The 15,453-nt window shown below is 41.1% G+C and overlaps 1 protein-coding gene across 2 annotated transcripts in view; it reads right to left on the bottom strand.

Annotated features, from left to right (window-relative positions):
• LOC147640233 (uncharacterized) overlaps positions 1-15,453 on the bottom strand; it is a 45,479-nt gene that overhangs the window by 15,572 nt on the left and 14,454 nt on the right. For both annotated transcript variants that reach the window (XM_086778315.1, XM_086778323.1), the window contains exons 4-6: positions 11,348-11,409; positions 11,102-11,220; positions 7,021-7,096 (exon numbers count right to left, since the gene is read on the bottom strand). In XM_086778315.1, coding sequence (XP_086634441.1) covers positions 7,021-7,096; positions 11,102-11,220; positions 11,348-11,409 — 257 coding nt within the window. The remainder of the gene's footprint in view (positions 1-7,020; positions 7,097-11,101; positions 11,221-11,347; positions 11,410-15,453) is intronic.

The raw sequence follows: 15,453 nt of genomic DNA, 5'->3' as shown, positions 1-15,453 counted from the left end.
GACGAAGATATCGCAGTAGAATGTCACAGGAGGGCACGTGGAGAGGATATTGCGGAGGCCATCCACACTGCACTCTGGAAGAAAGTGTGCCAATTGAGGGTACCGTGACAGGAAGTACTCGAAATGAACAAGGTGCAGTGGCTCGCAGGTGAGGAAAATAGTCTAGATCACCCAAGTGTGGGGTTCAGTTACATGCGGCCTGCTGACATGTATGCGGGACACCTGTGAGGCCGAGGCTACTGGGATAGGAGAGTCCGGGAGACTTGGAATCCACCCAGCATCGGCGGAAAGTGGCACCGGTTCCAGAGTGGGGGCACGTAGAGGGCTGTGTTCGGGAAGGAGAGCCTCGGGGATCTCGTCGATGTAACTCAGGTAGGGGATGTGCATGTAGGGCTCCTCCGGAAAATTGTCCATCAAGCATGCACATCAATGGCAAGAGCGCACACACAACGTGACGTGGGCAGAGCCGGGAGAGAGGATGACAGCGAACCTGCAGTCGGCGGCATCCTGACAGCCGGGAGGTTAAGCGTCGAATCACCAATAGAAGGGGGGGCCGCTTCACACTCGCGCACGTAAGAGCACGCTGTTTTTTTTTTTTTGACGAGGGGCCCAAATGCCACATAGCTTGCCTTTTTTTTTTTTTTTTTGTTTGTGGTTTATGGGTGACAGCTGCCTAGAAGCGTCACGTACACGGCCGGAAGAGGGGGTGTGCCTCTTCGAAAAGGCACCGCAATCTGCATCTGCACGAAGCGAGGAGGGGGCAGTCAATACTCAGCAGAGAGGGGGGCTCATGGCCGTCAGCTGCACGAAGCGAGGAGGGGGCTCTTAGCCTGCAGCTGCACGAAGCGAGGAGGGGGGTACTCGTCGATACTCAGCAAAGAAGGGGGGCTCATGACCTGCAGCTAACGGATACCACCACCGGCGGGGGTCATCCAAGTATGCAGAAAGGGCTCCACTCTTTGTGACACGGAAGGATGCGTGTGTGTGGGTGTGGAAAAAAAATATTTTACATCACCATGGGCAAAGCTTTACGCCAGGTCCACCATCGCTCGGCTGCTTCCATACAACACCGAGAAGAGAGGTGGAAGGGGGAGTGCCGCGGAGAGAGTAAGGGCTTCACAACCCACGGGTAGGAAAAGTTTTTGCTCTGATACCACTGTGAGGATTATATTGTTAATCTCTCATATTGTGTATTAATTACTACTTAAGTACTTAACAAGAGACTTCAGGAGAACACTTGAGAGAAGATTGAATTGAATTGAATTGAATTGAATTGATTAAACTGAGTACAATAGGTCTCTTATATAGGAGATGAAGAGACACATTTGAAGAGGCATGTCCTTTAACGAAAGGACATGACCATAGATGAAAGGATACAACTTTAGACTAAGGGATGTATCTATTCGATGTAGAGACACAACCATCCATCAAGGGATACAACCATTCGTCGAAGGGGTGTGGCTATTCGATGAAGAGGTACATCCTTTGGAGAAGAGTCGCAACTAGTCGAGGGCAGGGGTTCCCTTGGCTGGTTACTCTTTGCATCTACAACAGGAATCAACAATGAAGAGAGAATCTGATACATACATACGTCACAATCGTGACAATGTCTCTGCTTGTTCTTCTATGGAGCAATAGACAAGTTCCACATTTTTCACTCGAACCTTTTCACGGACAAATGATAATGGACTTCAATGTGTTTTTATCTTCACATTTCTTTCCGACTTGAATACAACTTTGGTTGTCACAAAATATCGGAGTTGGATCTTCTCATAGTTGTTTCTCATACCGGTACGAACCCATTCATACCATACACTTCATATGGTACGGTACCATACGATATCATACGGTTTCATACAATACTCTTCTCCCCTCCCCCCCTCCCCCCCACCTTGAGAAAAAATTTCCAAATGCTAAAAAAATATATAGAAATCCTACTTAACAAAGATCCCAAATGCCCGCAATACTTCGCAACTTTCATGTCCACTCAGTATTCCATATGGAGTTGCTGAGAGACCTAAAAAATCTGGCAAGCTAGACTGGTAGTGTACACTTGATTGGTAGGATGAGAGAATCTTGCTACATCACTTGGAGATCCCTGGTATAGGTAGGCTAGACAGTCAGATCCTCAAGTTATGTACGAGAGAGAAGATTTGGACATGGCCATTTTGATTTAGAGAGGAGTCCCTAAACCTATCACCCTAGATGCATTGCCTGTATTTGTGCAAGGACCATCCCTTAGTCATAAACGCTACAGTGGTGTAGGTTCTTTTTTGGAGACAATTGGGAGATCCAACTTGGAGAGACACATCTCCATGTTCTGGCTCCTCAAGCACTGTAGACTCCTCCCCCTCCAACCTTCCGTCACATTCAAGCTTGAAGCTCCATAGTTTGTAAGTGTAAAAAAAAAAAACCGTATTTTATCGTACGGTATCGGAAAATTTCATACTGTACCAAAAATTCCCGTACGGTATCGTATTTTTGTACCGTGACAGCTATGGATCTTCTTGATCTTCCATGATCTCACCAAGTAATCTCCTCAACCGAGCATATTCACACGCAGCATTCTTGGCTGAATTATGTGCCGTTTCAATAGAAGATAAAGCCATAGTTTCTTTCATTTTACTTTTCCATAAAATAGTTCCAGAGCCAAGAAAAAATACACATTCGGATATTGATCTTCAATCCTCAATATTGATTGCCCAATCTGCATCACATAATCCTTAAGAGTATCAAATCACAAGATGAGATGTACTCAATACCAAAATTGTTCCTTTAAGATACTTGAGTACATGCTTTACTACTCTCCAATGTGATTCTTTTGGATCGGCCACATGTTGACTTAAAGTCCTCTCAACATAAGCTATGTCAGCAACAGTAATCGTCACATATATTAGACTTCCAACAAAAGAAACACTTGATTAATGTGCAAAAGCCAAAAGCTTTAGGTTTGATTCCATCAGAGTTAAAACTGGCTTATTATCCATCATGTTGAATCTTTCCATCAGCTCCTTCATATACTGCGACTGAGTGAAAAACATGCTTAATCCAGACTTAATTCGAAGACAATAATGAAGTACACCTACGTCTTTCATATCTATCTCCTTTAAAATACTTTGCTTTACTTTTCCAATGGGGACATTGCACTTACCAATGATAATTAGATCATCACACATACAAGAAGTAACACAATGTGACCATCTTTGTGCGAAATATAAAGATTTGGATCACACCTATGCACCCATTCTAGAGATATTCAAAGATGTTCCTTTCCTTTTACCACATAACTCATTGGTTGCTTGATGTGAAAATTCAGTCCTCTTTTGCTTATTAAGAATGACATCATGGTTGATGACAACCTTCCTCTCATGAGAACCAAAGAACCGGTATGCTATTTCATTTTATGTATAACCAATGAATATGCACTTCTTGGACTTTGCATCAATCTTTCTCCTTCTTTCATCTGGTCTATACACATGCATCATATCTAAAGATTCTCAAATGTGAACACGAGATTTGAAGCCTGAGAAAGCTTCGAGCGGAGTTATAGCTTCCAATGCTTTTGTTGGAGACCTATTTCTTTCGCAACCATACTGTTGTTTGAATTGCTACGGCCCAATAACCATCTTTAAGCTTACTTGCTTTTAACATGCTTCTTGCTCATTCACAATTCTTTCGCTCCACTACACCATTTTTTTAGGGAGTGTATGTTGTTGTAACCTGATAGTAAAGTCTATGCTCTTTACAAAAATCATCGAAGACTCTTGAGTTATACTCACCTCCTCTATCAATTTAAAGTCTTAATCCACTTTTCAACCTGTTTTTCCAACTTTGCTTTGATCTCTTAAAAGCACTCAAAAGCTTTTGACTTATACTTCAACAAATATAGCCAACACTATCGTCAGTAATCTTCAATAAATGTAACATAAAATGATGAAACTTCATAAGATTGTGTTGGAGACAGTTCCCAAATATCACTATGAATTATGTCAAGCAAACCTCTTGCTCTATATGCTTCATGCTTTGGAAGTGGTGCTCTTGATTACTTCCACTTCATGCATGGCTCACAAACACAAGTGTCCAAACCTCTCTGCCCAAATTGACTTTTGTCATCCCTTGAAGCTACCAAGTCATGTTGGTCCACAATAGTGTCAAACTTGTTAAGTTATTCATCATTTCTCACTCCACGAGCAATAATCTTGAAATTATTCTTCATGTACGTGATGAGGCACCTGTCTTTGTAAAATTCCACTTCCACATCTTAGATCTGTAATACAACACAGAAAGCAAGTTTCTTGCTAATTCTGACATTAGCAAAGCATCTTTGACAGGTTCTCTCGCCCCGTAAGAAAGTTGAATTAGGATATCACCATACCTCCTAATGCCTTGAGCACTACTATCTCCAAGAATAACAATGTTCTTATAATCCTCTTCCACAAACTTGAAAACCAATCCTTATGGAAAATCTTGTGAGAACATGCACTAAATTCAAGAAACCACTCACAATCTTGAGTTGAATTCTCTGTTACCATGAGTAAGAATTCGTCTTTGTCCTCTCTTTGATCAAAAAAATTTGACAATTGTCTTCCTTGGTTAGGAAAGTTCCTTCCTCTTTACCTACCTCCATTCACATGTTGTGTTTGTTGCATGATGCGACAATCGCTTTCAACATGCCCTTCTTTCCACAATAATGACCTTTGCTTTGAATGCATTGTCATTGGATAGTCTAAAATTTTCTCATCATCTAGAATTGTAAGATTGATTATACCTTTGCTGTTATTGTTGTCCTTGATAACCAAATGAAGAGTTCTCACCTTGGCTTTGCATTAATAAACTGGAAGGATTTCTGAAATTATATCTTCTACAGCCTCAACCTCCTCTTTCTCTTTGGAAGTTTATCCCCATATCATATGCTTCTTCACTTCCCTTGAACCCTTTGAGTTCATCTCCATAGAGCTCAACTCTTCTTGAAGTGAATTTCCTGAAATTTATCAAAGGAGGGAGTGTTTTCATCAACCATTAAAGCTCTGTGCATACTTTTAGAACTAGGATTTATAACTTGGAGGTAGGGCCTTAAGTGCAATGCTTTGCATACCCACATCACAAACTTGATCTCCAATTCCACACAATTCATTACATACCTCTTTAATGTTTGTGACCAAAGAAATCACCACCTTGTGCTCCATCTTCACATTATGAAGCTTTTGCTTCAAGAAAAGGAACCGAGTTGAATTCGTTGCTATCGAGGACTGTTGAAGCTTGGCCTCAAACTTTGCTTGCTCTTCTAGTGTTGGCTTCTCATCATCAACTGATGTCCCTTCCTTGATTTTAATTATTTTCTTCCTGAGTGTTCTTCCGTATGGGCATCATTGACCTTTCCACGAAACCTGTGGTGATCGTCTATAGATACCTTAAACCCATCAAAATTTTATTTTGAGTTTCCATATTTGATAATTTTTACCATCCCAACTTACTATTTTCACGCAACAATGAAGCATCCAACCTTTATCTTTATGACTCTTCTCACTAGAGCAAAGGTGTAAAGCAAAGGATCCTACCACCAATCAGTTTGAGAATGTCCACAGTTTTTTGCCAAACCTGATACCAATACTGGCGAAATACATAACAATCCACCCGTTTGTTAATTTGGACTTGTTCTTGCAGGGTGCACTTTTCTTTGTTTTGCATCTTTGAGCTCCCGCATTGTGCTCGACGAGCTTATGATTGGGAGAGAGGACTCTTTTCGTTACCCCAACTATGTTGGCAGCCTACACTAGGGAGCTTAAGAGGAAAGCTTGTGAGAAAACCCCTTTTGATTGGAAGTAGACGAAAGGAAGCTAGAGTGAAAAATTCACATGAAAGATGGACATTCAAAAGAGAGTTTACCTAAGATTAGAAAGAGAGAAAAGGCGAGAGAGCTACAGTGAAAACCTTGAATGGAAGATGAACATTCAAAAGAGAACCAAGATTACAATGAGAATGAATGTCATGCTCCGATACCAATTTGATGGAATGGATCCAGTGATTAAGTGATTGATTGAACAATTAACATAACATTATGATCACAAGATCGCATCATAACTACACAGCCCCTCCTACAGGCAACTGGCGGCCAAGCTCATGCCAGAGTTGGGAGATTTGCAGTAGCATAGCAGCCTGGCATATTTGGCATGCTAGATGCAGCGAGGCCATTGAGGATACCCACACTCCACCGGCTGAGACCATCAAGAGCATATGGCTTGATATCATTCACACCCTCGGCGGTCAGTGGGGGAAGTTACAGGGAGGTTCTGACCACATGCGGAAGCGGCGGGAAGCTTTCTTGAGGTTTTGGAGGCCTGGCACATTTCTCACAGATAGAGGTGGTGACCCCACTTGGCATTATAGACCACCTATGTGGTTGTTCAACCCCCCTCCTCCTGTATGAGATAGTCTTCTCCTCACAGAGCGGCCAGCCGGAGAAGAAGTGTATCGTCCCATTGTGATCATTTGATTCCCGCCCTTAAATGAGGCGAGTTTGTATTTAGCCCTTTGTGGTTGTATCTAGCCCTTTGTGGCCGTTTTTTCATTAACTAATAGAAGGATTTTTTTCCCAAAAAAAGAAAAAGAAAAAAAAGATCACATCATAACTAGAGAAGAACTTGCATTCAGTGATAAGTTACAATCGTGAACTAAAATAGCTAGGGCTTGGGATTTCTTAAAAAGCCCTCAAAAGGAATGTGAAGGGTCTTGACCCTTGGGATATCCACACATCTCTTCGTATCCCTTTCATACCTCTTCATAGCCCTTCCACAGCTCTTCATATCCCTTATCTCATCTAATAAACCCATACATGAACCATAGTCACAACCATACACTGTTCTAATTATCTAAACAAATAGAGAGTATCCTAGGTACTAAATAAGTGAACATTAACCTTCATACATTGCATAGGCATACTAATGCATATGGATGTGTGCATACACTACATTCAAAATTATCCAAGGCATTATCCAACATAAAAGTTTTCTAAAGAATCACCTTCAAAAAAGGAAGTGCGGCAATAACAAAATGACGGTACTCAAGTAGATCTTGGCATGGGTTTCCTGTTAGAAACCTGCCAAAAATGTGACACAAAGGTGAGTGTTCTGCAAGAAAAAGAATTTGATTGATTATACTTTACAATCAAGCACCTCAAAAACAAATTTAATTTTTCTAATGTCTCCTCTTTCAACAAATAAAATGTCACTTTTATGAAAATGAAGTTACTGCTTGCCTGGCACATCATGCTGTCTCCTTCCATCTTCTCCTCACAGCCTCCTTTCTTGCTCTGCTTCATAATCCCCTATCTGATTCTAAACCTCCTTCTTACTGCCCATCCTGAGACTTTATTTTTGCTACGAGCATATTCCAGCTCCCTACACGGTTGAAGCTATTGTTTAACTTATTTTCCCCACACTCTTCTCATTTCCCCTCTATTCAGACCTTGAGAGGCCCACTACTGAGGTTAGAAGGCAAGATTATAAAACTAAATGAAAGAAGGTTCTCTACACAAACACAATGCACCTCATCTCTGCACACTTTCTTTGCCAAAAGATTTGTGGTAGGAAAGCATGTACCCTTGACAAATTAATTCATCAAGGTGCTTCTCTTAATGTTGTGAACGATGTTTGCAACCTCTTATGGTCACATCAAGATGGCAGCAGGAATGTTCAAGCAAAGTACTGCATTTTCCTTGTGGCACGCGGATTGGGGACTGCCCCAAAAGCATCACAGAATCATCTGCTAGCTCCGAGTCCAGTAACTCTTCCTCTATACATAGAGGCAAACTAAGGCCCGAGACCCCTGGGGTAGCCCGAGTGAACCTGCTCATAGGCTCCGCTACCATGAGGTATAGTAAGGGAGCTAGGGGCATCCCTGCGGCAGCGAGCAGGAAATCTGAAAACGCTCACCAAGTATCCCACATGCCAAAATTGTGGTACAGGCCTCCCTATACAGCCATGAGACCCCTCCTGGGAAACCCCATACATGCCATCGTGCGCAAGAAGTCCCAATCCACTCTGTCATATGCTTTTTGAAAGTCCATCAAGAGGATAGCAAGGGGTTGCTAGATTTAGCCCACTCTACAGCTTCCCAAAATTCGAAGATGTTATCAAATATACTGCTTCCTTGGAGAAACCCATTTTGTGTGTCATGAATAACCCTTTGAAGAACAAGCTGCTAACTCGTACTCAATGCCTTAGCTAAGATTTTATATGCAGATCCAAGTAAAGTGATGGGCCTCCACTTCTTGATGTTGGTTTTATCTCCACCTTTTGGGATAAAGGTGGGTAAGACCATCTGTGAGAAAGGGGGGCATGCCATATCACAACTAAAGCATCAGTGATCTCATCCCCAATATGGTCCCAAAATTGTATAAAAAAGGATGGGGAGAGACCATCATCCCCTGGGCATTTTCCTTTTGAAAGAGCCTACAATGCATGTCTTAGCTTATCTTTTGAGAAAGGGGCATCCAATGAGAAACACATATCATCTGTGTGATAAGTCTGGGCATGCACTCCCAAACTTTCTGCAACATCTCTCTGTGTAGAGGGGACCTCTACAATACTCCTCACCTTAACTGGCTCAGCAGTCTAGATCTCTCCCTATGAGTCCTGCAGATATCTCACACATTCCCTACTATGGGTAGACTCATGTGCTGAGGAAGAAGTGTTTGTTGCATATGCCACCTACCTATTCCCAAAAGGTCTCGTTAAGCATGAAATGAAAATTCAGCCTGCCTATCCATGCCCATCTGTAGCTCTACCCTGACTGTAGACAATAGGTCTGGGATCCAAGAAGACTGTGGATGCTTCTCGTGTTCCCCCTGAAGCGCAGAAATCTTGCGCATGATGGCTCTCTCCTTGTCCAGGGCTTTTCATGTATCTTGGCCAAAGAAACACTATGATAATACTGGGTGGTCCTCTTCATGGCCAAAGCAACATTATGATAATATTGGCTGGTCCTCTCCATGGCCAAAGAAACTCTCTGTCGAGGGTCAGGATCATCACATGACCTCCAAATCTCTCTGATCTCATGTGAAATCTCTGTATCCAAATAGAAAGAATTAGGGACACGGACACAAAGGGATGCCATCTGAGTCCCCAGCTCCTTGAGGCAATGATCTGACTTGGTGGTGCCAGGATTGAAAGCAATGGTGCCTCCCCTATCCAAGCCCCAATCATCCACATAAAACCTATCCAATCGTGCCAAGACACATAGATCCCCACTTCTGCGGTTATACCAAGAGTAAAATAAAGAGTTAGGCCTCCTCTAGAAGTCATCCTCTGTCCAATAGTCCGTGCCATAGAAGGAGAGCGTGAAATCTTTCCCATGCAGCTCTCTCTGAGGGGCATGTTCTACCCTCACGGCCACACTTTTTGTCGAAGGGTTTCTCTACCATGTTGAAATCCCCTCCAACTATCCAATGATCTCTCTAGGGGAGGACTCTCACATGAGGTGCATAAATATTCAAGTTGTTGCCTAATTTCTACCCATCATGCATGACCATAATCCAGTGTGCCCTAACAGGTATGATAACACCATATCCAATAACATGAGGCATAAGTGACGCTGCAACATAAATGCAAACACCCCCTTTGATCCCATCTGCCCAGGACCAATAACTGTACCCAAAAAGGATCTTACCATTGGTGCCTATCCAATGTGTGCTCCTGCAACAAGAGCACATTCATAGTTCCACCTATAAGAGCAGGATGCAACTGGTCCTTCACAAGGCGCTTCCTATTGCAAGTGGGAAGCCCTCTGCACATTTCATGAAACAATCCTTATGGTTTAAAACGTGACTTCCCAATAAATGAGCGTCTTGCAAGGCATCGTGCTCAGATACATTATGCTGTACATCCTGCAAAGCCTCATGAGAGGGCGACATGTCTTGGCATGCATCTTCATGATCCCTTATGCCAGGTACATCCTATGTACTGTCCAACACCAATCAACAAAGTCATTATGGCCTGATGCATCATCCTTCAGCAAAGATGACTCATCACTCTGACCCAATACATCGTCATTCTACGATACCATTCTCCAATACATTCTAAGTGGGTGATGCATAAGCATGTGTCCCAACATTCTCACCACGAGGGTGGTGATGAGAGACGGGTCGCCACTCCTAGCGAAACTGGCCGAGATGCTGAAGAGCAGCCCATTCCCATTGGGCCCGAGAAAGATGTTTTTCCTGCCATACACCAGCTATTTCGACCTTGTTGAAGAAGACCGGAACCACTTCCCTATTACACTCAGATTGTCAGGTCTTCCACGCACCTATTGGCCATTGCTAGAGGCCATTGGTTCAGCTTTTGGGCCGGTCCTACGGGTACCCACCATCCCTGCCTTGTCGACCTCTATCGCCGAGGAGGTCACTACCTCGGTGGATGTTGTTCCCAGGGTTATGGTGCTTGCTCGTGACAGTGAGCTTATTGTGGACTTCGTGTTGCTTCTAGGACCTAACGGTCTGTTGAAACAACATACGGAGATTGCTTGTTGGCGTGACCAATGCTGGGCCTCTCACGAGTAGGGGCACTTTGCTAGGAATTGCCCTAGGGCTAGGGGTTGTAGGAGACGGCGCAAACGTGCCCCTCTGAGGCTGCTTCCTGGTCAGCATTGAAGTCCACTTGGAAGAAGAAACCTCTCCCAAGAAACCTCACATCTTTGAGGTGGAGTGCGAAGTCGGAGGGCAATGCTGAAAAAAGTGCCCAATCACGGGCCTGGAGACAGGATGGATGACCCGAAAATTTTATCGTTTTGGCGTCTTTTTCAATCTCGGCAAAGAGGGTCACCAGCTCGGCTTCTGAAAAATCAATGATGGGGAATGATTAGACATGATTCTAATCTGAGCGGAAAAAGACTGAATTGAACTCTAGGAAAAGCTTTCCAATGCTGAGGCTAAACGGGAAAGAGAGAATGCGCAGGCCAAGGTAGGGCAACAGGAAGGAAGAAGAGGCGGGCAGGGGGAAGACCCCCATGGGTTGGCCAAACTTCAAAGCCATAAAGCAAACAAATAACACATTATATCAGAGTTCCAAAAGGACATTACACAGCATGGAGTATTGTGCAAACTTACAATTCTCGCAAACGGATGTTGCAAGAAAGTTTAGAGATCGAACAAAGTTCGTTTTGATCCACAAAGTTCAGGGTCAGATCCAACTTTTCAAGTGATTCGCACTGCTCTAATCCCTCTATCTGAAAACCTTTGGCAAACAATGTCAAATCACATGCTTGCATTCATCACATAAGTTTCCTTTAAGTTTAAGCAACTGTCAAAGGTTTGCATCATACTAGACTTCATGCCCTTAGCCCAGTGTATTACCCTTGTGATGTTGTTGAGTGCCAAGTTTAGATACTTCAGCTCTTTCAGTCGATGTAGATTTTCTAATAAACATTAGAGACACATCCAAGATAAGAAATTTTATCACACTCAGAAAAAAAATCAAACCTACAATTTAGTTAGCTTTTTTGTGTGAGAAAAAGAACAAGAACTTTTTTAACTCAGAAGCACTTAGCAGTCTGATGCCAAACTGAGCTAGCAACAAGAACTTAAAAACTCAAAAACAAGCCCAACTTGAGATAGCCTGCCCATGTCACCATCCCAACACCTAAGAACATTGATGTTAGGTACTTGGCTTTTAAATAACAAAAACAAATTTTTTTTAAGTAAAACAAAACAAAAGTCATCCCAAAAATAAGGGCATAGATACAATCACAGATATTCCCTACCCCACCAAACCCTTACCTCACTAGGGTTAATTGGGGCAAATTGTGCTTCCCTTCATTACCTCAGCTGGATTCATTGAGATATATTGTGCTTCCCACCCTTACCTCAGCTAGATTAATTGGGATATATTGTGCTTCCGTGCCCAAACCCTTACCTCATCGTGCAAGGCTGAAATCCCTCATCTGGTCCTTCCTTGATCACTTGATATTTGTCATCGATTCACAACTCACTGATTTTCTTCTCAGTATGAAGGCATCCATGAGCACGCATGCGGCTAAAATGGAGGCTAAATCTACCCGTGAGATGGCTGCCACGTTGGCAACCTTAGGCACCACTCCGTGACTTGTTGGGATGATTGCCGCAAGGCGGTCTTGAAGCAGTTTATTCTCTTAGATTACCAGCATGAATTAAAGAAACAATGGGAGTGTTTTACAGAAACATGGCGAACGATAACCGACTATGTCGCTCATTTCTGGAAGTCCGACAGTCGGAGTAGGTTAAGCGACTTGTGGATGGTTTGAAACCATCATTGCACACATACGTTCATGCACATCAGCCCCGTGATCTTTCAGATGTGGTTTGTCTTGCTATAACCCTCAAGACATGGGAGAGTTCCAAGTTTGGGACTCAACAATAGGGGCAGCAGAAAGGCAAAGACAAATGTAGCTAGTCCAAGGCAAGGCAAGGGCAATGCACCAGTATCTACAACACCAGCACCATCTACTCTCCATCGTCCTCCTACCAGTACCACAGTTGCTCTTCACTTAATCCGGTCTGGGAGTATCTCACTGATCCTCATCCGGCATGATACAGTAATGTGTTGAGGGATGCTTCATGGACATCCGATGTCATACTCTTTGATGGAGGAGCCTCGGAGGACATCATTAGAGACTACATGGTTGAGCGGTTGAAGTTGCCTACGACGGTGGACACCAATGCCGTAGTCCTAGACTCTGCTTAAGAGGCAAGCAGAAGAAATTGAACCAGTTCCGGGTTGCGGAGACTTTGGAGGTTACCTCGTTGGCTTTGGGGGAGTTTTTTGAACGTCGCCACACGTTCAAGGTGGCATCTTTGAATCAAGTGGATATTATTCCAGGCCACCCATGGTTGTATGATCATGCGGGTGTGGTCTACCATTATGCATCTTTCTATGCATAAAATCAATATTGATAAGAATAACTCTTTTGAATTAAAAATAAAATTCTTTATGCATCTTTCTATGCATAAAATCAAAATGAAAATAACTCTTTTAAATTAAAAATAAAATTCTTTATGCATAAAATCAAAATTGATAAGAATAACTCTTTTGGAATAAAATTAAAATTCTTTATGCATCTATTTATGCATAAAATCAAAATTGATAAGAATAACTCTTTTGGAATAAAATTCTTTATGCATCTATTTATGCATAAAATTAAAATTGATGAGAATAACTCTTTTGAATTAAAAATAAAATTCTTTATGCATTTTTCCATGCATAAATCTAATTTAGTAGGAATTACACTTTTAGAATAAAAGAATTTCTCTTATGCATCTAATTTATGCATAAATTTATGATGAAAATCACACTTTTAATATAAAAAAAATATCTTTTATGCATACAAATCATTTATGATGAAAATCACTCTTTTAATATAAAAGAATTTCTTTTATGCATCTATTTATGCATAAAATCATTTATGATGAAAATAACACTTTTATAATCAAATTAACAATTTCAATATGCTTCCTTCTATGCAGAGAATTTAATTCTAAAGAAAGTAACACTTTTTTTATTAAAATATTTTTAGTATGCATTTTTCTATACCTAGGATGAAAAATAACATTTTAAGAATACATATACGATGGGAATTACTCTTTTTGAATAAAAAAAAGTAAAACTTATTTTTCACAATTTTAAAAAATTTCGCCATAACCTCCTTTGTATGGCTGACCATTTTTTAATTTTTAATTCTCTAAAATTAATTGAAAGTTCACCAAGAGTATTTAAATTATTCTAATGTAAACATTTTCTACTTATCAAAGCCAAACATTATGAAAAACTTGATTTTATTCATTAATCATTCATCTAGGATAAAGAATGGTTGGATTTACTAAAGAAGAGAGCAGAATGTCTTTTTTCAATGAGGCATAACATCATATTCAATTTAGAGAAGACAAAAAACATAAAAATTAAGTATACATGGAAATTTATGTATTTCCTTACTTCCATTCATCAATTAACTTCAATAGCATTAAAAAGCCATTCCAATTAAGCTTCTCAAGCTTGAGAAGAGAGAAACATTGAGAAATTATGAAAAAAGATCAAAATTCACACTTTACCTTACAAATTGCTTGATTCTTTGATCACGGTAGAGACCCCAACCAATCAATTGGTTTGGTATGCTGATGGAGCCACCAATGGAGATTGAAGAAGGAGGGAAGCTCCAATTTCTTCAATTTGGAGAGAATTTTAGAGAATAGTGAAAATTATCATTATTTCAGCATGATTCTGGCATAGTATAATTCTCCTATTTTTTTTACAAAGAGCTCAAGTTCTATTTATAGGAGAGGGAGGCTCTAACCAAGACCAACTGATTTCTAGAATTTTCCAGATCAGTTTGATTAAATTTGGACCAGATTTGGACCTACTTTGGTTCCTTTTTTATTTGGTTTGGTTTCTTTTTGATTCGGTTTGATCCAAGAGAGAGGAGAGATAAAAATATCACATTATTTTTTAGTTTAAAACCCATTCAAGCATGTGAAGTAGGCGCCTCCTTGAAAGAACTCCCCTTCCTTACACATGTGTCAAAATGGAATCATTATACCCAAAATATCTCATTTTCTTAGTAATACTCGTAGTTTTTTACTAATAAACCTTGTACATAGTCAACTCTTCATCTTATGTGAGCATTTACTCATTTTTGGAGAGATTTTCTTTATTTCTTCCATTTTTCTCCTCCACACATTTGGATGAATCTTATTGGCCCATAGGAACCTTAATTTAAAATTTCGAAAAAATCTTGACCCTCAGGATAAGGCCTCTTGAACAAATTATACTTGATTTCTAATGCACCTTCTGAAAATCTTTTTGAACTTCTGTTTCGGGAGAACTTATTTTAATAAGAAGAGATATTTTTCCATCCAAAAATATTTAAAAACTAAATTACCACTCTCTAGAAGGTTTTCTCTCTAGGCCAAAACTGGTAGAAACAAGATCTTTTATATTTCTGAAGAGGGATTTGACTACAGGGAAAGATACTGGACATCCTGAGAGGCTGGGGAGGAATCTTACATCTAAGGAGTGACTAGAAGTATCGTGGATCAAACCTTTGCCTCTTTGACGAGGCTACGGAGGTGGTGAGGGAGGATATATCACAAGGCGGGGAGATGACCTCATTATTCTCCCTTGAGCTTCTACCACTATCACGGTGAACACCCAATCCACCCCTAATATTGTTGAAGATCTCATCGGATATAGCTAGGGGAGCTTCCTTGCATGGCGCAACTTGCCCCCCCACCTTTCCGAGATGTTGGAGAAGCCTAGTAACGCCGCTTGTGCATTGTTTGCCACAATACTTACGAGTCCACCTATATGGCTTGGGCTTTCCTTCGGCTTTCTCGACATGGATAGCATATGCATCATTATTCACCCTTGTCGTTGTAATAGAGAGACAAAGAGAACGAGAGAAAAATCAAAATGAAATGAAATGATATATTAA

Source organism: Cibotium barometz, chromosome 3 (assembly GCF_041138505.1).
Source record: "Cibotium barometz isolate CiBa-2024 chromosome 3, ASM4113850v1, whole genome shotgun sequence".
Classification (NCBI taxonomy): domain Eukaryota; kingdom Viridiplantae; phylum Streptophyta; class Polypodiopsida; order Cyatheales; family Cibotiaceae; genus Cibotium; species Cibotium barometz.
Note: the sequence above shows the minus strand (reverse complement) of the source record. Positions and strands in the feature narration are given on the sequence as shown.